We start from the raw sequence: 25404 nt of genomic DNA, 5'->3' as shown, positions 1-25404 counted from the left end.
CCCACAGCAAAAAAGTCCCAGGAATGTAGGTCTCTGCTTAGGGAACTTTTTTTAGTTAAAAAATATTACACCAGTAATAAATATTCCCTATAGAAAAATATTCTCATCACCCTCAGATAAATATTGTTTGATATTTGGTCTTTTACCAGAAATTTTACATTCTTGGCATATGTGTGAATATATATATTCCCCAGATTCCGGGTGGAAAGACAATGGGCAGTGTTCTAAAGTCGTTAATGGATAGTGTCCATTAACCATTTCCCTAACTGTTCCTTGAACAATATGGAGTCTAAGTCTGAGAACCCTGCTGACTTTGACGACACACCTAGCTGAGGCCCTGGTATAACCAGGTCAGCTGCTTGTAGATTCTCTAGTGGTACACACACCCCAGATGAGGGGGCTTTCTCTTGAGTAAGTCCATGGGCAGAGTTTTAGCCAGTGGAGTCCTAGTTTTAGCCAGTAAGAAGGCCCCAAATCCTTGGGATGATTTCAGGCTCTCAGTGTGTTCCAAATGGGTGGACTGCAGGGAACAAGCATTTTGCAGGGGACTGGGGTGGCTGGGGGTGGTAAGACGGGGGGGGGGGGGGGGGGGGGGTAGGTTTGGTGAAGGAGAAGAAGGAAAAAAAGTTAAAAAGTCTCATTTGAAAAATGCCCACGGGAGACAGTCAGGCACAGCTGCGCCCCCCATTGAACCATTCACTTCCTTTATTGTTTTTAAAGTTTATTTATTTGGGGGGGGGGGGAGAGAGAGAGAGAGAGAGAGAGAGAGCGCGAGCCCACTGTGAACAAGGGAGGGGCAGAGAGAGAGAGAGAGGAGAGAGAGAATTCCAAGCAATCTCTGCCTGCTGTCAGCACAAAGCCAGATGTGGGGCTCGAATCCACTAACAGTGAGATCATGACCCGAGCGGAAATTAACAGTGGGGCTCTCAGCCGACTGAGCCACCCAGGCGCCTCGTCCATCTCCCTTATATCAGAGGTTTCAAGGACCCAGGGGAGAGGCCTCCCTGCCTGCATCCTGTTGGTGGGCTGGAACTTGAGACTCTGAGGCAGAGGTCCTTTACTCAGAACTTTTCTGAAATACCTGAAGAAACGGACAAGCCAAGGGTCTAAAACAAACTCCTTCAGAAGAACTGCAGGGGACGCTGTAGTCACCCTGCTGGCCTGAGCTGGCAGAGTGAGCTGAGCAACGACAGTGTGAAGCTACTTTTTGCCTTCCCATAGACGACCAGCAGGGGGCAGCAGAGCACAACGCAAATCGGGACCAGCCCAGGACTGTTTCCTAAACCCTTGGAGATTTGGAATCCAAGGATCCTCGGTCCTCACCCACAGCTATTCCAGTTTTCACACCCCAGTTAGGAGAGCTTTCCTATGAGAAGCACACTATTTGATAAGCTGCTTTCGATATTTATATGCCTTTAGGCCCGATTCCTTTCCTTACTCAGCCACTTACTAGTCCTGACTTGTTGGAAAATTTACTAAGCCCCCATTTCCTCGCTGGGGTTATTAACCATTATGAGGATTAAAATAAGAGGACGGTGTTAAGTCACCAGCACAACACTGGCCATAGGAAAGTCCTCAGTAAATGCCAGTGATCTTGCCCTATCCAAGACAACATAAAGTGAGATGAATAAAGAGGTCATCTATTATAAGGAGGTGTGTCATTTCAAATGTTTAAAAGAGAGAATGACTCTCAAGCCAAAGTTTTTTTTTGTTGTTAACTTATTTTTAACTCCCAAAGCAGTGTCAACACTTCTTTGTCCTAAACATTTCACTCAAAAATTTTGTTCAGTGTCATTAAGTGAAAATTTTCCAAAGACCTACTAGGTACCAGGCACTATCATAGATACTGGAGGTACAAATATAAGTAAAACACTTGATTTGTTAATATTTCCTTGAAGATTTTGTGTCTCTATTTATGTTTGTGGTTTTCTTTCCTGTAATAGCTTTGTCTGGTTTTGATATTAGGGCGTTTTAGCCTTTTAAGATGAGTTAGGAAGTATTTTCTCCTCTCTTTATTCTGGAAGAGATGGTGCAGAATTGGTACTATCTCTTCCTTTAAGCTTTGTAGAATTCACCAATGAAAACCTCTGGGCCTAGAGGGGTTTTTTTGTGGGAAGATTTTTAAGAACAAATTCAATTTCTTTAATAGATATAGAACTAGTCAGTTAAGTATTTCTTTCTTACTAAACTTTAGCTATTTGTGTCTTTCAAAGAATTGATCAAGTTTATGAAGTCTCCAAATTTTGATTATGTGCTACTCTGAGCTTTTGAACAGACAGCACAGTGGGCAGAAAATAATACCTAGAAATTGGCTGCCTTTGAAATGCACCTGGCTTAAGATGTGGTAAGGAGAATTGTGATTCTGAGATTTTTTTTTCCTTGATAATACTGTTTATTGTCCACTGACCAAGTCATCACTCAAGAATGATACAAAGCATGGGAGACATACACAGTTGCTTGTCAACGTTCAACAGCTCTTACGTGTTTGCAGCACAGGAAAGTCACAGACTTCATATTCCAGCAAAAACACATTGCCCAAAAATTAAAAACAAAACAAAACAACAACAAAACAAAAACAAGCAAAAACAAACACAATCAAACAAAGCTTTAAATTATGGCAGCAAGTCACAGACTGCATATTCCAGCAAAAACACATTGCCCAAAAATTAAAACAAAACAAAACAACAACAAAACAAAAACAAGCAAAAACAAACACAATCAAACAAAGCTTTAAATTATGGCAGCAAGTCTGATATTTCTTAGTACTTATCAAGCAAAGATTTGGAAATAACTACAATGTAAACTTCATTTTCAATATTTTGAGTTGCATGCATGAAGACAAGAATGGCTTCTGGCAATTCCATATGTATTTGTTTGGGGAGGGAAATGATGGATTTACTTTGTTTCAGGCACTGTCCTAGGCATCAAAGATATATAATTGAGAGAACAATACCATGCCCTCCTAAAGCTTAAAAGCTTATACGGTAGTGAAATATACAAACAAGAAAGTAAGCAAAATAAACATTAATATAACTTTAGTTAGAGAATAGTTTTTTTTAATGAAAAGAAAGAAAATGACCTGAAAAGTCACAACTTTAGAATAATTTGGTCTTGAACGGTCTCTGAGGTGAGGAAATTAATTCAAGCAGAGCCCTGCCTGAAGTAAGTCAGGGACCCATGCAAACATGGGGAGAACAACATTTATAGTTGACAGGTACTAAGTGAAAACCAGACTGCCGTGTTCTGAGAATCTGACTTTACCATGTTCTTATCCAGGTTAATGTATTCGACCTCTTGACAAGGATTTTGGTGTGTACTTCTTTGTATATGGGTTTTCTTTAGCTTCGTTCTCTTTTTAGTGCAGCTCATTTTTATATCTACACATTCCTGCCAAGTTGGAAGAAATGTAGTTTTTTTATTTCTACAAAAACACCAAACTTATGAATCTCTACTTTTTTCAGCTGAGAGGAAACTAAAAAAATCTCTCTATGCTTCCTTATCTATTCTTTCCCTCTTTTCCCACACTTCTCTTTGCAGAAAGCTAACCTGTATGGACTGTATCAACAGGGTTCCATGCCTTCTTTCCCTGGTTGGGTTTGACTAACTGAACCTCTGGGAGGAAAGTGGAGGGAGGGGAGGGGAACAACATAGAGGTAGTTTTTCCTTTGGTTCTCTCCCTGTCTAGAGCTGAAAGGCCTCCAGCTTTCTGTGTCCCTCAACTTCAGTTGAGCTCACTGCTTCTCTCAGAGTGGCTCTTTCTTTTATTATGTTCTCTGGCGGGAGCTCAGTGCACTCATCTTTTGGGGCCCAGGGGTGGTAGCAGTTTGGCTGTTACTTCCTTGACATCCTTCTGAAAAAAGAGAGTCCAAAGTCTTAGAGAAATAGGTAAGCTGGAATGGATCTATTATGTGCAACCTGCTCAACCATCCTTGTCATACCTTCCTCTAAAGACCAGAGGATACTCCTTCACCAGTTAAAAAATGTCTACCTGAGGCGGAGGAGCCAAGATGGAGGAACAGCATGGAAGTTTTTTGTGTGTCTCGCATCCATGAAATACAGTGAGACCAACACTAAACCATCCTGCACACCTTGAAAACTGATTTGAGGATTAACACAACAATCTGCACAACCTGAACCACAGAATTCAGTAGGTTAGCGGCATGGAGAGGAGAACTTGGGGAGTGAGAAGCCACAGCAGGTAGGGAGCTGCTTTTGCTGGTAGAGAGAGGACAGAGACGGCGGGGTGGGGAGGGAGGATACGGGAAAAGCACCCCTCCCCAAAAGCAGCTGGAGAGAAAGTGGAAAAATGGAAATAGCCACAGGGACTAAACTAAAAAAGGAGAAAGAAGAAAGGAGAAAGGAGAGGGTTTAAATTCCATTAAGACTATAAACAGGGGGAGCACAGAGTCTGAAACTCCGCAGCTCAGCTCGATACCTGGTGGTGCTCTGGTGGGAAGGGCGAATCCCCAGGAGCAGAGTGGGGTCCTGGAGGTTCTCGGGACACATGGGGAAAAGTGGTTCCACTGGTGGAAGTACATTTGGTAGAGACTGTTGAAGCCACCTGGTCCCAGCAGACCCCAGAAAATGGCCACATTCGCTGGTGCTGGAACAAGGTTGTTAAGGGTGAAGCCTGGTGCCAGATGTGTATTGTGATCTTCCATAATCCCTGAAACACTGTTGCTACAGTATCTCGCGAACTTTTTCTGGGGCGGGCTGGCACCTGGCCACAGTCTTGGGACACCAGCAGCAGCAGGGCCCTGTGAACTTTCCTGGGTGCGGCCAGCATTCAGCCATTGCTCAGTGAGACCCTCCGCAGAGGGGCTGTCATTCAAAATGGAAGGAGAGATAAAAAGTTTCCCAGACAAACAAAAATTAAAGGAGTTTGTGCGAGAGCCCTGCGAGAAATTTTAAGGGGGACTCTCTGAGGGGAGAATTAAAGGAGCCCTGCGGAAATTTTAAGGGGGACTCTCTGAGGGGAGAAAAGATGAAAATATAAATACATACATACATACATACATACCAAAAGAAACAAAGATTAGAAAGGACCAGAGAACACCACCAGAAATTCCAACTCTACAAGCATCATAATGGCAATAAATTCATATCTTTCAGTATTCATTCTAAACGTCAATGGAATCAATGCTCCGATTAAAAGACACAGGGTAACAGAATGGATAAGAAGACAAGACCCATCTATATGCTGTTTACAAGAAACTCACTTTAGACCTAAAGACACCTTCAGATAGAAAGTAAGGGGATGGAGAACCATCTATCATGCTAATGGTCAACAAAAGTAAGCCAGAGTAGCCATACTTATATCAGTCAATCTAGACTTTAAAATAAAGACTGTATCAGGAGATGCAGAAGGGCATTATATCATAATCAAGGGGTCTATCCACCAAGAAGACCTAACAATTGTAAACATTGATGCACCAAATGTGAAAGCACCCAAATATATAAATAAATTAATCACAAACAAAGAAACTCTTCATTAGTAATACCATAATAGTAGGAGACTTTAACACCCCACTCACAACAATGGACAGATCATCTAATCAAAAAATCAACAAGGAAACATGGCTTTGAATGACACACTGGACCAGATGGACTTAACAGATATATTCAGAACATTTCATCCTAAAGCAGCAGAAAATACATTCTTCTCCATTGCACATGGAACGTTCTCCAGAATAGACCATATACTGGGACACAAATCAGCCTTCAGCAAGTACAAAAAGATCGAGATCATACTGTGCATATTCTCAGACCACAACACTATGAAACTCGAAATCAACCACAAGAAAAAATTTGGAAAGGTAACAAATACTTAGAGACTGAAGAACATCCTACTAAAGAATGAATGGGCTAACCAAGCAGTTAAAGAGGAAATTAAAAAGTATATGGAAGTCAATGAAAATGATAATACCACAACCCAAAACCTCTAGGACGCAGCAAAGGCAGTCCTAAGAGGAAAGTATATAGCAATCCAGGCCTTTCTAAAGAAGGAAGAAAGATCTCAATTACACAACCTAACCTTACGCCTTAAAGATCTGGAAAAAGAACAGCAAATAAAACCCAAACCAGCAGAAGACAGGAAATAATAAATATTAGAGCAGAAATTAGTGCTATTGAAACCAAAAAAAAAAAAAAAACAAACAAACCAAAAACAGTAGAACAGATCAATGAAACCAGAAGCTGGTTCTTTGAAAGAACTAACAAAATTGATAAGCCACTAGCCAGTTTGATCAAAAAGAAAAAGAAAGGACCCAAATAAATAAAGTCAAGAATGAAAGAGGAGAGATCACAACAAACACAGCAGAAATAAAAATAATAAGAGAATAGTATGAGCAATTATATGCCAATAAAATGGGCAATCTGGAAGAAATTAACAAATTCCTAGAAACATACACTACCAAAACTGAAACAGGAAGAAATAGAAAATTTAAACAGACCCATAACCAGTAAGGAAATCGAATTAGTAATCAAAAATCTCCCAAAAACCAAGAGTCCAGGGCCAGATGGCTTTCCAGGGGAATTCTACCAAACATTTAAGGAAGACTTAACACCTATTCTCTTGAAACTGTTCCAAAATATAGAAATGGAAGGAAAACTTCCAAACTCTTTCTATGAAGCCAGCATTACCTTGATTCCAAAACCAGAGACCCCACTAAAAAGAAGAACTATAGACCAACTTCCCTGATGAACATGGATGCAACAATCTTCAACAAGATATTAGCCAAACGGATCCAACAATACATTAAAAAAATTATTTACCACGACCAAGTGGGATTTGTTCCTGGGATGCAGGGCTGGTTCAATATCCACAAAACAATTAACATGATTCATCACATCAATAAAAGAAAGGACAAGAACCATATGATCCTCTCAATAGATGCAGAGAAAGCATTTGACAAAATACAGCATGTTTTCTTGATAAAAACACTCAAGAAAGTAGTGATAGAAGGATCATACCTCGAGATCATAAAAGCCACACATGAAACACCCAACGCTAATATCATCCTCAATGGGGAAAAACTGAGAGCTTTCCCCCTAAGGTCAGGAACAAGACAGGTATGTCCACTCTCACCACTGTTATTCAACATAGTATTGGAAGTCTTAGCCTCTGCAATCAGACAACACAAAGAAATAAAAGGAATCCAAATCCACCAGGAGAAGGTCAAACTTTCACTCTTCACAGATGACATGATACTCTGTATGGAAAACTCAAAATATTCCACCAAAAAACTGCTAGAATTGATTCATGAATTCAGCAAAGTTGCAGGATATAAAATCAACGCACAGAAATCAGTTGCATTCCAACAATGAAGCAACAGAAAGAGAAATCAAGGAATCGATCCCATTTACAGTTGCACCAAAAACCATAAGACACCTAGAAATAAATATAACCAAAGAGGTGAAAAATCTATACACTGAAAACTATAGAAAGCTTATGAAAGAAATTGAAGAAGACACAAAAAAATGGAAAAAGATTCCATGCTCCTGGATAGGAAGAAAAAATATTGTTAAAATGTCAATACTACCCAAAGCAATCTACGTATTCAGTGCAATCTCTATCAAAATAACACCAGCACTCTTCACAGAGCCAGAACAAATAATCCTAAAATTTTTATGGAACCAGAAAAGACCCTGAATAGCCAAAGCAATCTTGAAAAAGAAAACCTAAGCAGGAGGCATCACGATCCCGGACTTCAAGCTGTACGACAAGGCTGTAATCATCAGGACAGTATGGTACTGGCACAAGAACAGACACTCAGATCAATGGAACAGAATAGAGAACCCAGAAATGGACCCACAAACATGGCCAACTAATCTCTGACAAAGCAGGAAAGAATATCCAATGGAATAAAGACAGTCTCTTCAGCAAGTGGTGCTGGGAAAACTGGACAGCGACATGCAGAATAATGAACCTGTACAACTTTCTTACACCATACACAAAAATAAACTCAAAATGGATGAAAGACCTAAATGTAAGACAGGAAGCCATCAAAATCCTTGAGGAGAAAGCGAGCAAAAACCTCTTTGGTCTTAGCCGCAGCAACTTCTTACTCAACACGTCTCCAGAGGCAAGGGAACAAAAGCAAAAATGAACTATTGGGACCTCATCAAAATAAAAAGCTTCTACACAGTGAAGGAAACAATCAGCAAAACTAAAAGGCAAGCAACAGAATGGGAGAAGATTTTACAAACGACGTATCAGAAAAAGGGTTAGTATCCAAAATCTATAAAGAACTTATCGAACACAACATCCAAAAACAAATAATTCGGTGAAGAAACGGGCAAAAGACATGAATAGACACTTCTCCAAAGAAGACAGCCAGATGGCCAACTGACACATGAAAAAATGCTCAACATCACTCATCATCAGGGAAATACAAATCAAACCACAATGAGATACCACCTCACACCTCTCAGAATGGCTAACATTAACAACTCAGGCAACAATAGATGTTGGTGAGGATGCAGAGAAAGAGGATCTCTTTTGCATTGTTGGTGGGAATGCAAGCTGGTGCAGCCACTCTGGAAAACAGTATGGAAGTTCCTCAAAAAACTAAAAATAGAACTACCCTACGACCCAGCAATTGCACTGCCAGGCATTTATCCATGGGATACAGGTGTGCTGTTTTGAAGGGACACATGCACCCCCATGTTTATAGCAGCACTATCAACAATAGCCAAAGTATGGAAAGAGCCCAAATGTCCATGGATGGATGAGTGGATAAAGAAGTTGTGGTATATATATATACAATGGAGTATTACTCAGCAATCAAAAAGAATGAAACCTTGCCATTTGCAACTAGATGGATGGAATTGGAGGTATTATGCTAAGTGAAATTAGAGAAAGACAAAAATCATATGCCTTCACTCATATGAGGACTTAAAGAGCCAAAACAGATGAACATAAGGGAAGGGAAACAAAAAGAATATAAAAGCAGGGAGGGGGACAAAAGAGAAGAGACTCATAAATATGGAGAACAAACTGAGGGTTACTGGAAGGGTTGTGGGAGGGGGGATGGGCTAAATGGGTAAGAGGCACTAAGGAATCTACTCCTGAAATCATTGTTGCACTATATGCTAACTAATTTGGATGTAAGTTATAAAACAAAAACAAAAACAAAAAAAACACTGTCTTCCTGAAGGGGCACCTGCATCTGGAAGAGTTCTGTGGTGACTGTTTTCTGAGGCTGAGGCTGGAAATGACCATACAGTATGATGCAATGGAATTGGGTTCCTGATTTACCCACATGCTTACTAATTTATTCGATGAAGGATACTGGCGTGGGAGGGGCCAGATGATGGCACTTAAGAATCAGTGATAAGGTGGCACAAATAAGGAAGGTAGGAAAGACAGGAAGTTAATCAGAGTGTTTAAAAGTAGCCTTAAACTAGCAAAAGAAAGAAGATAGATAGGAAAATAAAGAACAAAAGAACAAAGATTAAAGCATGAGAATCAATATCTTTTTTCATTGAATTTGGGAGAAAAGCTGTCTACATTTTGTGCAGTCATCTACTTGGTTTGAAGGACTTGGGTGGGAGATGTCACCCTTCTGGGAGACCATCAGTTTCTAGAGGATAAGAACCCTCAGCTTGAGATCTGGTAGGAGTACCCACTGCAGCTCCCAGGTGGTTAATGGTGGCATTTATCTTTGCAATTGTCCTTAGATGGTGGAGGAGTTCCAAGGGCTTCCCCTTGGCCTTTCCAACCATAATGGCCCCCACTCCTTGAGACAGAAAACAAACATGGTGATTCTGACCGTTACAAACAAAGTCTATTTTCACTATATAATCTGGGACTGGGTAAAGAAGCACAAGATAAATCTGAGGCTCAGGCCAAGACTCCACCTCTCAGTGATCTCCATAAACTCTATCCTGTGAAACACAGGGGTGTTTCTGATCTCTGGGAATCAGTGAAAATTCAGACCCAGTATATCGTCATCCCTGGAAGAACTGGGAATTTCCCTGTCCCCATTGCACCATTAATTTGATAAATGGCTACAGTTGTTCTCAGTTGGGAGTCTTTGGTTCTGCAAACTGACTTAGTTCTAGGAACTTGGTAAGAAGCTGTGAATCTCTACAGTGGGTCCTCATGTCTTCTCAGCAAACCCCCAATTTTCTTCCTATATATGTCAAGCAACACCTTACGAGGTTGTCCATCTACTTCATTTTTAGAGGCCCTGGGATCAGTTAGCCACGACTGCAGAACACTGTGGTTAGAACAATCTGGCAATTCTATATTCCCTATCAAGTTAGCAGGTATGATACCACAGAAGAGGAAAGAATATTTTTGATTAAAGATCTGAGGATGAGCTCATTCTTAGGCTAGAACATGAGAAATGCCTGAGGATTATTAGAGGTCACACTATTTGGGTTTATTGATTTCTAGGGAGAGGTTATGAATTTGTGATAAGGATTAAGGTTTACATTGTAATGTCTATATCAACAAAATATTTGCAAAGTTATCCTTTCACAGAGAAATTTCTCCTTGTGAGTTAGTCAACATCTTTATTATTGTCTGATACAGTCAGTTTACCCACATGCTTACTAATTTATTTGATGAATCTCACTCTGTCCTGCGTTCCATTTCTTTCTTATCAGTATCATACGGTGGTTCCTCCAGTGAAGGTCTATGCATGGTAAACGCTAAGTACATTGTTATTTTCTCTCATGACATTACAGATATTATTCTATTCTGGTTTCCACTCTAGCTTGTCTCTGTCATTCTTTTATACATTGTTATTTTTTCTCTGGTTTCTTTTAATATCTTTTCTTTGTGTTCATAGTTCGGAAGCTTCATCAGATGTCTGGGTAAGGATTTAGTTTTATTAACAGTTAGGGCCTGTGGTTCCTGCATCTTAAAATTCATGTTTTGCATTTCCCAACCATGATGCATGAGCACCTACCTTAGCCAAGTCCTAGGGAATCGACACCGTGTATAGGCGAGTTCGTCTAGAGAGCTGATGCATACCCTAGCTATGATAAAGCAGACAACACAAACCTATAAAAACACTGTCCTGACCTGATTCAAACCAAGTCATCCAAAGCTAAATTTCAGCTTCCACTAACATCTTGCCATTACTACAGAGCCAAAGGCTACATTTTTCAATGTGTACATTCCTTGGCATATGCCTTCGAAAAGATGTTACTCCTTAAGTACATAACATTTCACAGGTAATGATCCTAATTTGTTAGCTATTTTAAACAGGATTAACATTACATATTTATAAGGGATTTTTACTTTAGAAAACAAATTTTCTCATGTGTAATGCATTAGAGTCATATATTTTTCTGGCTTTAGGTGTATATATTTCTGACGACGTTAAGGGTGACACAGCTGACCCGCATCTCTTATACCCCCCAGGTACTCTCTGGCATGAATCTCTTCCTTCTAGGCCTGATATTTCTCCCTAAAACTTTTCTCTCTCTTCTACTGTGCTGTAGTCCCCACAGCCATAGCACCTCTGTTAATCTCCTTATTCTCCAGCACTCTTGGCCTATACATCTGGCTGAGCTATTGACTCCAGCTGTAAATCTCAACTGGGAGCAGTTTGTTTGCCAGGACTTTATGACCAGAGAATGCAGCACAGACAGTGTTGTGCCAGGCAGTGCTGGACACATTTTGCTGACTTTGCTGCAAGGAAAAACGAGGGAACTGGAAGCTGTTGATTTGCTACAAGAACTCCAGTGGGTCAGTTGCCCTGGAGAAAATAATTAACATTTTTCACCTTGGGTGCCCTCTACTGCAGATGTATCACATCCCAGTTCAGGAAGAATAACCACCTCCCACGAACCTCTCATCCACTCATCCACTTCACCAAGATTTCATTTCCTTACAGCATTTTTCTACTTGAACGGCCTCATTTATGAAATAGGAATCATCCCTTCCTCAGATGTTTTGACAACACTGGGAAGTTTGAAGGCTGTAATGATGTTGTATGTCAGGGGTCTGGGGATGCTGTAGAGCACACGGCACTCAGGAGGACCTTCTACCTTAAGTTCCCTCCCACTCCCATCCCAGGGAAGAGGCAACAGGTAATTGTTTCCATGGTGAGAGACAGTGACAAGAACCACAGGCATCTAAGCATAAAGACCGTACAGTAGTAGTGCTGGAAATTACTGAAACTAATTACACTCTCTTCTTCTCTTGTCTAGACTGGGGAATGCAGAGAAGCGCTTGAATCTACACCTATTCAGAAACAGAGATGCCACAAGAGGCAGCCTGAGTGGGGGTTGGGACAGAAATAATGAAGTTACCATCGTCTGGCACTGCCTCAGGCTCCGACTAACACCCAGCTCCAGCTCCAATCTCGAGTGGAAGTACTTATCCAGATAGGTAGGTGCTTGTGGATCATGGAATATGGACTATGAAGAGGGGCCGGAATATGAAGAGGGGCCGACCTGGAGCCCAGCCTCTCAGTCTAAGGCAATTAAGAGTTATTTTTTTTAAGTAAACCTAAAGTATTCTCATTTGTTCTGTGAAATAACATCAGTTCTGCAGAGGTGAAAAATTTCACACTCAGTGGCAACCAACTCAAAGTGGTGAGTAGGGAAGATTCTAGCACATAAAAATTTCTTGAGTTTGGGAGATTTGTGGTAGGTTTGAAATAGTAAGGTTGATAAAGTGTCTCTCTTGCAGCTTCCTTGTTCCCAGAATATTGGGAAACACACCACAGGAAATCTAGCTGGGTAAGGTTATTTTCTGAAAATAAATACTTATTTCCTTAAAATGGCATAAATATTCTTTGAAATCAAAAGAGCTTCTCTTACTCAGAAATATGCAACATATTAAGGTATAAGACGGGGTCTAAGACTGAATAAAGTACAACCCGAAGGTATCTGTATACTTAAAGCAGAAAGTGGGTAGACTAGATATTCTCAGACAGATATCCCACTGCAAAACAGCTACTATCCGATAAAAAGTTAATGAAACCTTCAAGGCCAAAAGTCTTGGACATAGATTGAAAAATTCTTGAAACCAGAAAGACATGAAAACCAAAATTTGGATAATAAATTCAGAAAATAAAAATACAGAACACCCAGGTAAATTTGAGTTTCAAGGGAAAAAAATATATATATTGCAGGGGACATGCTCATACTAAAAAAAAAACTTTCATTATTTATCTGAAAATTGAATATAACTAAGTGGTCTGAATTTTATCTGACAATTTTATCCCAGAGCGTTAATGCTTATACGGCACTGGGAAATGAGGCTCTGTCATTGCAAACAATGGGAGCTAATCCTGAGAGCTTCAGGAAAAAACTAGGACCCTCTTTCTGTCCAAGGAAACCAACATAAAAATTTGCCTGTCTTTCTTACATCTCTAGGTAAAGGAAAAAAATATGTAGCTCTAATAAGTCTCTTCATGAGAGATATGGAACTAGAATTCGAATTTGTATTTACAGTGTGGTGGATGAAACTGTAAACTGAGAAACTGAAGTTCTAAAAGATTGGTAGTACCCTGATGCCAGGCAGAAGAATATGCAACCCACTCTAAGGAAAGGATCCTTAACTCAGATCTCTTAAAGATTCCAAAAATGAACTACAGCCAATGATTCCATAATTAAAAACCCACAATTTAAAAAATATATGTACAAGAGTAAACAAGTCACTATGAGTTAGAGATAGCAGAGATAATCAATTTAGAAGAACTAGGACTTCATTTTTTTTTCAACTAGGACTTCAAATGTTGGCATTATCAGTTACAGAATATAAGACAATTACTAATAAGTTACATTAAAAATAGATGCTGAGATTTTTAAAAATTTTTTAATGTTTATTCATTTTTGAGAGAGAGAGACAGGCAGAGAGAAAGAGAGAGAGAGAGAGAGAGAGAGAGAGAGAGAATGAACAGGGGAGGGGCAGAGAGAGAGGGAGACACAGAATCTGAAGCAGGCTCCAGGCTCTGAGCTGTCAGCACAGAGCCCAAAGCGGGGCTCAAACCCACGAACTGTGAAATCATGACCTGAGTCAAAGTCAGCCGCTTAACCAACTGAACCACCCAGGCGCCTCAATAAAACTAACTAACTCACTAACTAACTAACATTGACAAAATATAATGAAAATGACTAAAAATTAATAACTCAGGCAACAACAGATGTTGGCAAGGATGTGGAGAAAGAGGAACATTTTTGCACTGCTGGTGGGAATGCAAACTGGTGCAGCCACTCTGGAAAACAGTATGGAAGTTCCTCAAAAAATTAAAAATAGAACTACCCTAGGACACAGCAATTGTATTAATATGTATTTACCCAAAGGATACAAAAATGCTGATTTGAAGGGGCACATGCACCCCAGTGTTTATAACAGAACTATTAATAGCCAAAGTATGAGAGGAGCCCAAATATCCATCAACTGATGAATGGATAAGGAAGATGTGGTATGTATATACAATGGAATATTACTCAGCAATCAAAAAGAATGAAATATTGCCATTTGCAACAACATGGATGGAACTAGAGTGTATTATGTTAAGCAAAATAAGTCAGAGAAAGACAAATATCATATGATTTCACTCATATGTGGAATTTAAGAACAAAACAGATGAACATAGGGGAAGGGAAGCAAAAATAAGATAAAAACAGAGAGAGAGACAAACCACAAGAGACTCTTGAATACAGAGAACAAACTGAGGGTTGCTGCTGGGGTGTTGGGTTGGGGGGGGGATGGCCTAAATGGGTGATGGCTGATAGGCATTAAGGAGGGTACCTGCTGGGATGAGCACTGGGTGTAATACATAGGTGATGAATCACTAACTTATATTCCTGAAATCATTATTTCGCTCTATGTTAACTAACTTGGATTCCAATTTTTAAAAATGACTAGAAGACTTGAAGAAGAATTCCTCAAATTAAAAAATGTCATTGAAATTTGCAACTCAATAACCATTTGGTAAGGCTAGACTGCTGTAACAAAAACACCCAACAATAACTCAGTGTCTTAAAGGAGACATGCTGATTTTCTTCTCACATAATAGTCTAGGGGAACATTTGAGGGACACATTAAACTCCACTTCATTTGGCCATTCAGGGACACAGTTTCCTGCTTCATTATCCTCTACATCTTTATTTTCATCTACATTTTGGGGAGTGGGTGATCATGGGTTCCAGCTAGTCAGAAGGGAGAAGAGAGAACAGAGGAGGTATGACTAGATCTTACATTTCCATCCTGGAAGTGGTATACACCTTATCCAATCATGTTATATGGACCAGAACTTTGACTTAAGTATGCCCCTTTGCAATCTACCCTCTCACCTCTCCCAACCCACCCACTCCAGGCAAACACTGATCTACTTTCTCTAACATTACTTTGAATTTCCTCGAATTTTAAATACATAAAATCATTTGGTAAGTACTCTTTTCCTTTTTTGGTCTGGCTTTTTTCATTCAGTAAAATTATGCTGAGATTCACCCATGTTACGGTGTATATTACAGATGAAGTATTTTAACTGTATTTCACAAATTTTGATAGGCAGCTCAATGCTGCTTTAAGAACCAAACCTTTTCCATTTTCCCCTCTGCCCTCCCCAGCATATTGGCTTGGTTTTCTCATCTCTGTGGTTCTGATACTGTCATCTGCTGTTCCAGCCGACTTTCGCTAATGGGGTCTGTGTCCTTGTGTAAGTGACTTTGTAAATAGCCATATGTTCCCTGGAATTTTGATGTCCTCTGGGTCTAGGTTGAAGGTGGATTTACCCAGAGACTATTCATATTTGCTTCCATGATGTACCTTAAAGCCTCAACCAATCTGGGGCTCTTGAAAGTAAATATTCTGTTTCTTTTTCTGGACTACAACAATGGTATAGATTCCAGTCCAAATCCAAAATCCATGTGAATGAAAATCTGAGGATAAAAATCTGAGTGGATACAAACTTGAGAGTATGTAGCTTTTTTTTTCCTTTTTATCTTTTCAATTTGGTCAGAATCAATGGCTGAGATAGGAATATAAGCCCTACCATCCTTCTCTGCAGGGCATGATTTTACTTCTGAGGTCTTCTATTTATGAAAAGTCTCCCCACTCTTTTTCTTCTGACATGTTTCCCTCTCAAAACTAGGCTATAGGTCATGGAGATCAGTTGACTCCAATGTTAGCATACTCCTCTGTACTTTACCTATTATTCCTTCAATGCAACCATACATTAAAATGATTTTTTTAATCTAGTGATTTTTTTTGGATATGCTATAATAGGGTAGATTTCTCATCTACTGTATTGCTGGATAAAGAAAGCTTTTAGGTTACTTTTGAGGAATAGACACATATATGCAAATAATAGCTATTTGCTAATAGATAGTTATTTTCAGATGTTACAGTGGGAGAAATAAAGCAGTATCTTCATGTTCTTTAAAGTGTACCATCATTTCCAGATGTTCTATACCTGAACAAATTTGATAACCACTGGTACATTAAAGAGATAAAAGCAACAGTGACAAATATTGTCGGAGGGCTAGTCCTTTATATGATAACCATATATTTTGTTTGTCAAAACTAGGACACTTATAAGAGTGAAAGGGGTCATTTCACTCTTATATGTGTGTGTGTGTGTGTGTGTGTGTGTGTGTGTGTGTGTGTGTGTAAAGGAAGACTTGGACAGGTACAGTGGGATGCATAATCACCCTACTTATAACCCCACATCTAAAGCATGAAGTTTAGAGCACCTACACATTACTATTCCACAGTATCAAAGGCGGATTCTTGGAAGAATTTAATACTGCAGGTATGATATGAATTATTTCTATTATTTAGGAAGATACAAATAACAGTTTCCTCCCAAAGTTTTTAAATTGACAGGCAATGTTGGGCATCTAAATACCATTGTAATAATACTTTTCAATACTTTTAACTACAGTTGAAATGCCAACAGGATTATTTTTTTACAAAAGCTTAATGACACAAAAATTGCTCAGGAAAGAATATCAATGAAATATAATGAGCAGGGCTGAGGAATCCAGCCCTCCAGATATTAAAACATATTGAGTAGCTGATGGTAATTAATAAACTTGGTACCAGATGAAAACAGATTGAATAGTCAATGAAAAAGAATAGGAAGCCCAGAAATAAACACAAATATACTTGAGAATTAATAAATGATAAATGTGATGGGGCACCTGGGTGGCTCAGTTGGTTAAGCATCCAACTTCGGCTTAGGTTAATATCTTGCAGTTCATAAGTTTGAGCCCCATGTCGGGCTCTGTGCTGACAGTTCAGAGCCTGGAGCCTGCTTTGCATTCTGTGTCTCCCTGTGTCTCTGCCCCTCCCCCACTCATATCAAATAAACGTTGAAAAAAATTTTTAAATAATGAATGATAAATGTGACATTTTATGTGTGCGGGGCGGGGGGAGGGCGGGGGGGAAGACTGTTCTCCCAGAACCAAATTGTGTTGTGACAACTGAGTAGCCCCTTGGGAAAAATAAAAGCTAGATAATCATTCCATTCCTTATACCAGAATTAATTCCAAATAAGTTAAAAACATTCATCCCCAAATAACAGCACAGAGTACCAGAAAAAGTAGTTATTAAGCAGTCACAGTTGATCCACAGGACAAGAAACTTCTTTAGGATGAAGGGAAATTATCCCAGATGGAAGCACAGAGATGCAAGAAGGAATAGACTGCACTACAAAGGGCAAATTTGAAAGACTATTTACTGCTATAAGCAACAATACAACAACACTTTAGATGTTTATGAAATACATGGAAATAAGATATATGACAAAAATAGCAAAAATGGCAAGAGAGGGATTAGTTAAATATTACTTAAAACCGTCACATATTACAGAAGCACAAACTGAAACCACGAGAAACCGTTAAACAACCATCAGAATGGCTAACATTCAAAGGCTGACACTATCAGTGTTGAAACAGCAGGACCCTTCTACATTACCGATGGCAGTGTAAGTTAGTTCAACCATTACTTTACAGTATCTATTAAAGATAAATTAGGACCTAGCCTGCATTCAGCAATTTTACTCCTGGGTAAATACTCAAGGGAAAATGTGTAAGAAGTCACCAAAGGCTTGTGTACTTTACAGTGTATAAGCTGTATCTCAATTAAGAAAAACTAAGATCACGTATGTAAAAAATAATTACAAGAAATCAACAAAATGATAATTCAATAAGGAATAGGCAAATAATATGAAAGTAGAGAAAACCGAATGGCTTATAATGTGAAAATATGCTCAACTTCATTCAAGATGAAATTAACACATCACAAAGATACTCAGACAATTTGAGTTGATTTCTTACACTTGCAACCAATAGTCCTGACAAGTAGATTTGCAAAACTATGCCAAGGCAATTATATACACAAATGTTCACTTCAGCATTGCACATAAAAAAAATAGTAAAAAAAAAACAAAACAAAACACAAATGTTTGCCAATTGTAAACTGTTTACATAAATCATTGTACTTTGATACAGAGGGACAGTATTAAACCACTACAAATAATGAAGTAGGTATATGTGGGTTTATATGGAAATATCACCAAGATATATTAAGGGAAAGGGGTAATTTTATGACAGCAAGCGAAATACAATTGCAACTCTATAAATTTTTCAAAAGATATGTGACTAATAATAACAGAAAATTTGGGGGAATAGGAACTGAGGGTTGGGAGGGGAGAGACACTTATATTTTTTATCTTATAGTTCTCTGTACTGTTTGAAATTTTTCCAGTGTGTATTTTGTTCTATTCACATTTTAAAATCAGAAAGCAGGGAATAGAATGTATCTGAATACTAGCCCTCAAAGTGGTTAAAAATTCAAATTGCTTGAAGTCTAAATGACAAATATTCACAGATCACTAAATCAAGATTTCTTAAGGAAATAAAGAATCAAACCAAAGAGCTCTTTATGTTTAAAATGAGTAATTTGTTATCACAAGTGGCTATGATGCCAGGAAAAATCTGGTGTGGGGTGATGTATTGAGTAGATACCAGAGACAGTAACAATAAAGGGAAATACTTGCATCTAAAATGTTTTCAAACCCCTTTCAAAGCCAAGGCATTATATAAGTATTTTGAAGATATAAAGGCTAACAATGTATAAAAATTTTATATTAACTATTGACATAAACTACAAAGATTACTTCTTTATATTTTCTTTTTTTTTTAATTTTAATTTTTTTTTAACGTTTATTTATTTTTGAGACAGAGAGAGACACAGCATGAACGGGGGAGGGGCAGAGAGAGAGGGAGACACAGAATCGGTAGCAGGCTCCAGGCTCTGAGCCATCAGCCCAGAGCCCGACGCGGGGCTCGAACTCGCGAACCACGAGATCGTGACCTGAAGTCGGACGCTTAACCGACTGAGCCACCCAGGCGCCCCTACTTCTTTATATTTTCAAATCTTTACTAAAAGCAATCATACAATAGATGAAGTAATTCTAAAATAACTTAAATTCACAATAACTCTATTTGGACTTTCCATTTCTTAAAATTCTGACATCGTTCATGACTTATAATGATAAAAAAATGAAAATATTCACAGTCGTAAATTATCTTCCTTCTTTATGACTTTAGGAACATAAAGGAGAATTAGACTAATTACATTTTATAAAATGATTCTCAACACTTATAACATTTATTAAAGTACCAATGGTGACTAAAAGAAAGTAGTAACTGATACCAACTTTAATGACACGTTTTTAAAGTACAATATCTGCAATCTAGGTATTTCACTACAAAATTAGATATTTTCCAAATTCTTTCTCAGTTCCAGGGAATGACCATTATTTAAAATATCCTGTCAAGGGCCCCACAAAATTGAATTTAATGCCAAACATCTGAAGTGTAATTTTGAAAAATAGACATCTTCAGCAGCTTTCCAAAATAAATACTGATTGATAAACTTTGTATAAAAATAATTTGTTCAATATAAACACCCATGGAAACCATTTTTGATGCTCATACAAGTAACAAGTAACATGACTCAGTTCTAATGAAGACCTTTGTATTCTAAATTGCCCCCCCCCAACATTGTGACTGTGTGCAGGCGTGCTTTACTGTTTTAATTTAGTTGTGCAAGATAAGGCAAAACTACTGACTTCTCTAGTTTCCTTTTGTAAATGCTTCTTCACATTTTCTTTGGTGACTATGTTTGCATTCTTTTCCTCAAACGCAGTTTTTCATAGTAGAGTGGACAATTTTGTGTTTTACATCTGACAGTGTGTTTTCTCAATAATAATTACTTTAGAAGAGTCCTTAACTATCAAGATGACCCTCAAAAGATGAACAGTGGAGCACATTTCTTTTTAAAACTACAGGAAGGAATTTGGAAAGAGGTCTTTTTCCATCCACGTCTAGGAGACATATGGTTGCAGCATGTCTTGATCCATTTAGCACGTTGTCCAACCCCACGTGGTCCCCATGGGCACAGCTCTGATGGCCTAGCCTGTATCCCGTGCCAACCAAAGTAGTTTTGGAATCTGGCATCAGTTTGTGAAGGAAGTTTCTCTTCTCTCAGCATTTGTGTAGTCAAAGTGAGTATTCCTAAGGGAATGTGACCATATGTTTGATATTTGGAAAGAGGGAGTTGGTTTTATTGGAAAGGGAAGAGAGAAGATAAACGCAGCTCATGCTCGGTGCCATAAAACCTTATTATAGGTCCAGAATCACCCACTGGTTTACAAATTTCATCCAAGTCCTCTTACTACTTGAGACGAGGCTTAAAAATAAAAGAATACCTGTTCCTATTCCTCTTGTCCATATGTAGCCCATCTCCAAATGGGAACACAGGGCTCCGTGGGAGGCCCCTGCTGTTACTGATAACCACACCTTGATTTTTCTTCTTTGTTTTAGGGGGTTTAACAAAGGAAACATATAATCTCATTAACCCTGACAAGTGATTTGTCTTATGTTGAACCTTGAGGCCATATCCCAAATTATTAACTTCTGAATTTCTTTTCATCAAGTTCAGATTTAGAGAGACTGGTAACTTGTGTTGCAATTCAAGGCCTTAAGAGAAATACTCCAAATTCCAGATTTATCCTAAGTTTAAAAGTGAAAATCCATATTTCAGCTCTTCTCTCCCTTAAAAAAAATTTTTAAGGAATCTTTGGAAAGAAATGGAAAATATCAGACCATCCTGAAGTATAAAATGTTCTAAATTTACCTATATTTTTATTAAAACCCACTACTTAATGACAGATAATTTTCATAAAGACCCAATAATGTATAGTGATATATGCAGTGAAACAAACTTTCAAAAGTGAAAATCAGAGCCCTAACACACTGACAACAGATAGGATCTAAATCTATATATACCAATAGGCCAAACTCTACCATTCAGCCCTCTCCATGAAAACAACTCCCTTGGCATTTCACTACTTGAGATGTTTTCATTTGTTTTTGGAACTGTGCACCGGGATGTCAATGATCTCGTTAATATATTGTTACTAAATTCCTTTAACTCAGACCTGCAGAACTACACTGGTGCTGGGACTTCTAAATTCACTGCCACATACACATAGCATGGTGAAATCATAGGCTGTTTGGAACATCTATCACTTTCTCTTCCCCATAGTCATATAGTCATGGGTCCCAGGCCACAGGAGACTGTTAGGTCTCAGTGGACATGCTCATTGTTTAATCTCTAACTTTATGCAGAATGGAGCAAAATGTAATTCTCCTATACTGCATCCTCAATTAAACTTCTATATTCTATGAGCAGCATTAAAAATAATGGTCAATTTTGCCAGAACTTCCATACATGCAATAATTTCTTTCTGTTTCTGAATATGTAAACCACTTAAAACATCAGTGAAAAAAAAATGTATTCTCTCAATTTATCTTTGTATAGAACTAAGGCTTTCATACCACACTCATAATTCAGTGAGTTGATGTGAGCCCTCTACCATTCTCTTGTGAGTCACCTATCTGTTGATGAGTATGTGAGATCCTGAGATATCTCAACAATCCTTATGGCATGAAACAACTTTATTGATTTCGAATTGGCAAATGATCATGAAGTGTGAAAAAAAATACCTGTTGTTTGGGCCCTGAGATCTTTGTCACTGTCTAGAACTTCTCATTTCATATGGCCACAACTAGAATAGAGATGGAGTGTAGGATTTTATCTAGGGTAACAGTAAAATCAGCAGGATCCTCTCTCAGGCCAAGTATGAAACTGGTGATGCTTAGCAATCTAATAGGCATATTTCTGAGTACTAAAGTATGTATTTTGATTATACTGATCATCTTGAAATTCTGATTTATTGACACTCAACATCTATCTCTGCAGGTTTCTTGATTAGTTTGTTGCTCAAAATGCTGTCTCGGAGCTTTCTTGCCATACCAAAAACTGAAACAAACAAGAAATATTAAAGTCTTTAAAGGCAAAAACAACATCTGTGTAATTCTCACTTCATTTTCACCCAGCATTATATATCCACTTAACAAATTTTATCTGCTTGTGAGTCATTTTTTTAATGGATGGCAACGTAAGATATAGGTTTAAAACATAATCACTAGCATTAAAAGATCTCGGTTTAAATCTGGATTCTGGTTCCATTATACACTAACTCTGTGTCCTTGGGAAAATTACTTAATCTTCTAATCTTTAATAAGGGTGTTATAGCAGTACATGTCTCATACAATTATTTTAATAATTGATTGAGATAAAATATGGAAATCTTTAACACAGTGGGTGGTTATATGAAAGAGAAGTGAGAAAAAAAAAAGTGTACAAACAAGTTGGAATCAGGGAAGACAATAATTCCAGAGTGATATACAGTAGCATTTAGTCATCTAACTGTATCAGAAAGCAACCACTGCAACATCTTTTATAGGGAAGCGTTAAGACACACATTATGTTTTCAAAATGCTTTTGTTGTCATCAAAATACTGTTTGTATTCTAGTACTGCCATTCTGATAGGTAGTATCATTGCATGGTTATATTTGATACATAAAGATCAGCTTACTTGTCAGTCTTCAGAAGTATATCCCCCAGGCCAGATCTAAATCTGCAACATTTAGCGGACTGCCTACCACAGAGTAAGTGCTCAAGGCAAGTTTGTTAAATTGCAAAATCTTAAAATCACACAATCAAGTGGCACAAATACATCACATACTTCAAAAATGTACGAGGATGCCTCTTATGTATAGACGCGTGTGTGTGTGTGTTTGTGTGTGTGTGTGAATCAGTTGAAAACAAAGACAACTCAAGATAAAACAACCATACCCTTGAAACAAGTTACATCCCACAGTGTCTTTCAAACTTAGGTATAATCGAGAAGATTAGCTCTTTCTACACAGGTCTAATGTTCGCCAAAGATGGTATTTGTTGGGTTCATTTCTAGCTAGAAACAAGCCATTGGAGATCTTCCTAGTGTAGCTTGTTAATGAAATCATTAGAAGAGTCAGTCTACATTGCCGGGCTCTTGAAGACTTTCTCTCATTTTTTGTCAATATTACTGAGCAATGACAGATACCTTTAATTTGGAAACACTCACTTTCAAGTTTGACTCTGACAGTTTTCCTTCCTCTCCCATATCCACAACCATGGTGGACTGTATTACATACACTTCATATGATTCACTGTAACATACATCTGAGATGTTTCTTGAATGAAATTAGACAGTTAGGTCACACATTGTGTTTTCCATTATCTTCCGAGTCTGAGTAGAACAAGTCTGAAACTGAGGCATGTAAGATACAAAAGTCTTCTGACCATTAGTTCCTAAACTGAAATGATTTTCTACAAGTTGTGAGCAAGTGTCCTGGAGGATTCTGATGTCAGTGACTAAACAATGGGCTGGGAACGGACACAACACTTGTGACTCATCAGTCAAAAACACACCACTCTCTCTTTTTTTGATTGAGGTGACCCCTAAATAATAGACAGACCTCTCACCATTATTTTCTTCAGGGAAATTTCCCTCAGGTTTCAAAAATTCATCCAATCCTTCTGAGAACGGAAGGTGTGGTGAAATTATATTGGGATGCTGATCTGATAATATAAAAAATGTCTGGGTTTCTATCTCCCATGAGCTGTTAGAGAAAGAATCCTTGGACAGAGAATTTTTGCTAGAGAAGCATTTGCTGACTGAACTGTTTATAAGCCCTTGCTCTTCATCAATGTCACTTGATTTAGAGCTGCTGAGTAGGGTAGCATATCTAACAGAGGGCTGTCTCCTGTTTTCATCCTCATAGGTTACCACGCTGCTCTCAAGCTCAGAGAAGTCAGCACTGTTGTGCTGGTCACTGATACAAATAGAACCCTTTTCAAGATCCGGAGTTGCCAAAAGTAGAGAGACCATAGTTGTTGGCACCATGTCATCTTTATTTTTCCATGTTGTGTCAACACTGACATCTTCTGAAATGGCTTCAGGCTCCAAAAGAAGAGGACCAAATATCACTGATTCTGTATGCTTGACAAAAAGATGCTCAAACGTTTCTGGCTAAAAGAAAAGACACATTTTAACGCTCAATTGTATTATTAGTAGTAGTATTTTTCTTCACTACGACATCATTGCAGAAACGAAAGTGTAAAAGGTTTACTACCAAAGGACATAAGTCAAGCACACATTAACTAGTTTTGGACTGAAACGGATATGTCAAAAATCATAAGGAAGAGACATATAAATTAGTGTTTAAAGTGGGATGAGATAGACTTTGGTTTGAGTCCTTCCACTTCTATGACCATGGACAAGTACATTAACTTCTTTGTGTTTTGGTTTCTTCATCTGTAAAAATGTGTTCTATCAATATTTACTTCCTGGCATAGTGGTGAGGAATAAATTAGAGAGGGTCTGAAAGTGCTTAGGTCTCAATAAAGATTGGTTGCTGCATATCTTCTGAGAATTCCTCATGTTTTACAGCAAATTAGGTTTCCACAAACTGAAAAATTTAAACCTCAAATGAAAAAGTAATTGAAATAAAATCAAATGAACAAACCCTCTAGTCCAAAGATATGGACTACGCCATGACATAAGATATGATGTAAAGGAGAACTATTTGTGACTGTTGAGACTAATCTGCCTTACACGATACTGAAAATCTACTTAAGATCACCAGAAGACAAGAACTAACTCCAATTTGTTGAAAACAATGATGGTAAAAGAGATGATCACAGACTCTTAAGTCACCATTCCTTATAGATAACTTCACATAAAAATACATACGGAACATGTGGAATGAAGACAAAGACACAAAACAAATGCACATCGTATCTTTTATAAGAATGCTGGTTACATCACAACAAAAAATCCTGCCAAGCAGCTACAAATCAAGAATCTGTGTGTAAAAAGCTCAATTCATACAATGTAAACATATTGAAAAATAAGTGCAAAATAAAGAACACTGTGGACACATCACATTGAAAAATTAACGCAACTAAAGGAAGTGCTACTGAAAATGTGTTCAATTTGTGAAACATACATATGATTGACCTTTTG

The 25404-nt window shown here is 38.2% G+C and overlaps 1 protein-coding gene and 1 long non-coding RNA gene across 8 annotated transcripts in view; one reads left to right on the top strand and one right to left on the bottom strand.

The window, feature by feature from the left end:
- The first annotated feature begins 275 nt into the window (after positions 1-275).
- LOC122227490 lies at positions 276-24245 on the top strand. Its single transcript, XR_006206081.1, has 3 exons — positions 276-350; positions 12169-12349; positions 24161-24245. It is a non-coding gene; the product is annotated as an uncharacterized LOC122227490 (long non-coding RNA).
- The window catches only part of LEPR (leptin receptor), a 190152-nt gene continuing 187137 nt past the window's right edge, over positions 22390-25404 (bottom strand). For all 7 annotated transcript variants that reach the window (XM_042952035.1, XM_042952036.1, XM_042952032.1 and 4 more), the window contains one exon: positions 22390-24408. In XM_042952035.1, coding sequence (XP_042807969.1) covers positions 23581-24408 — 828 coding nt within the window. In that variant the 3' untranslated portion in view covers positions 22390-23580. The remainder of the gene's footprint in view (positions 24409-25404) is intronic.

Source organism: Panthera leo, chromosome C1 (genome assembly GCF_018350215.1).
Source record: "Panthera leo isolate Ple1 chromosome C1, P.leo_Ple1_pat1.1, whole genome shotgun sequence".
NCBI lineage: Eukaryota > Metazoa > Chordata > Mammalia > Carnivora > Felidae > Panthera > Panthera leo.
Note: the sequence above shows the minus strand (reverse complement) of the source record. Positions and strands in the feature narration are given on the sequence as shown.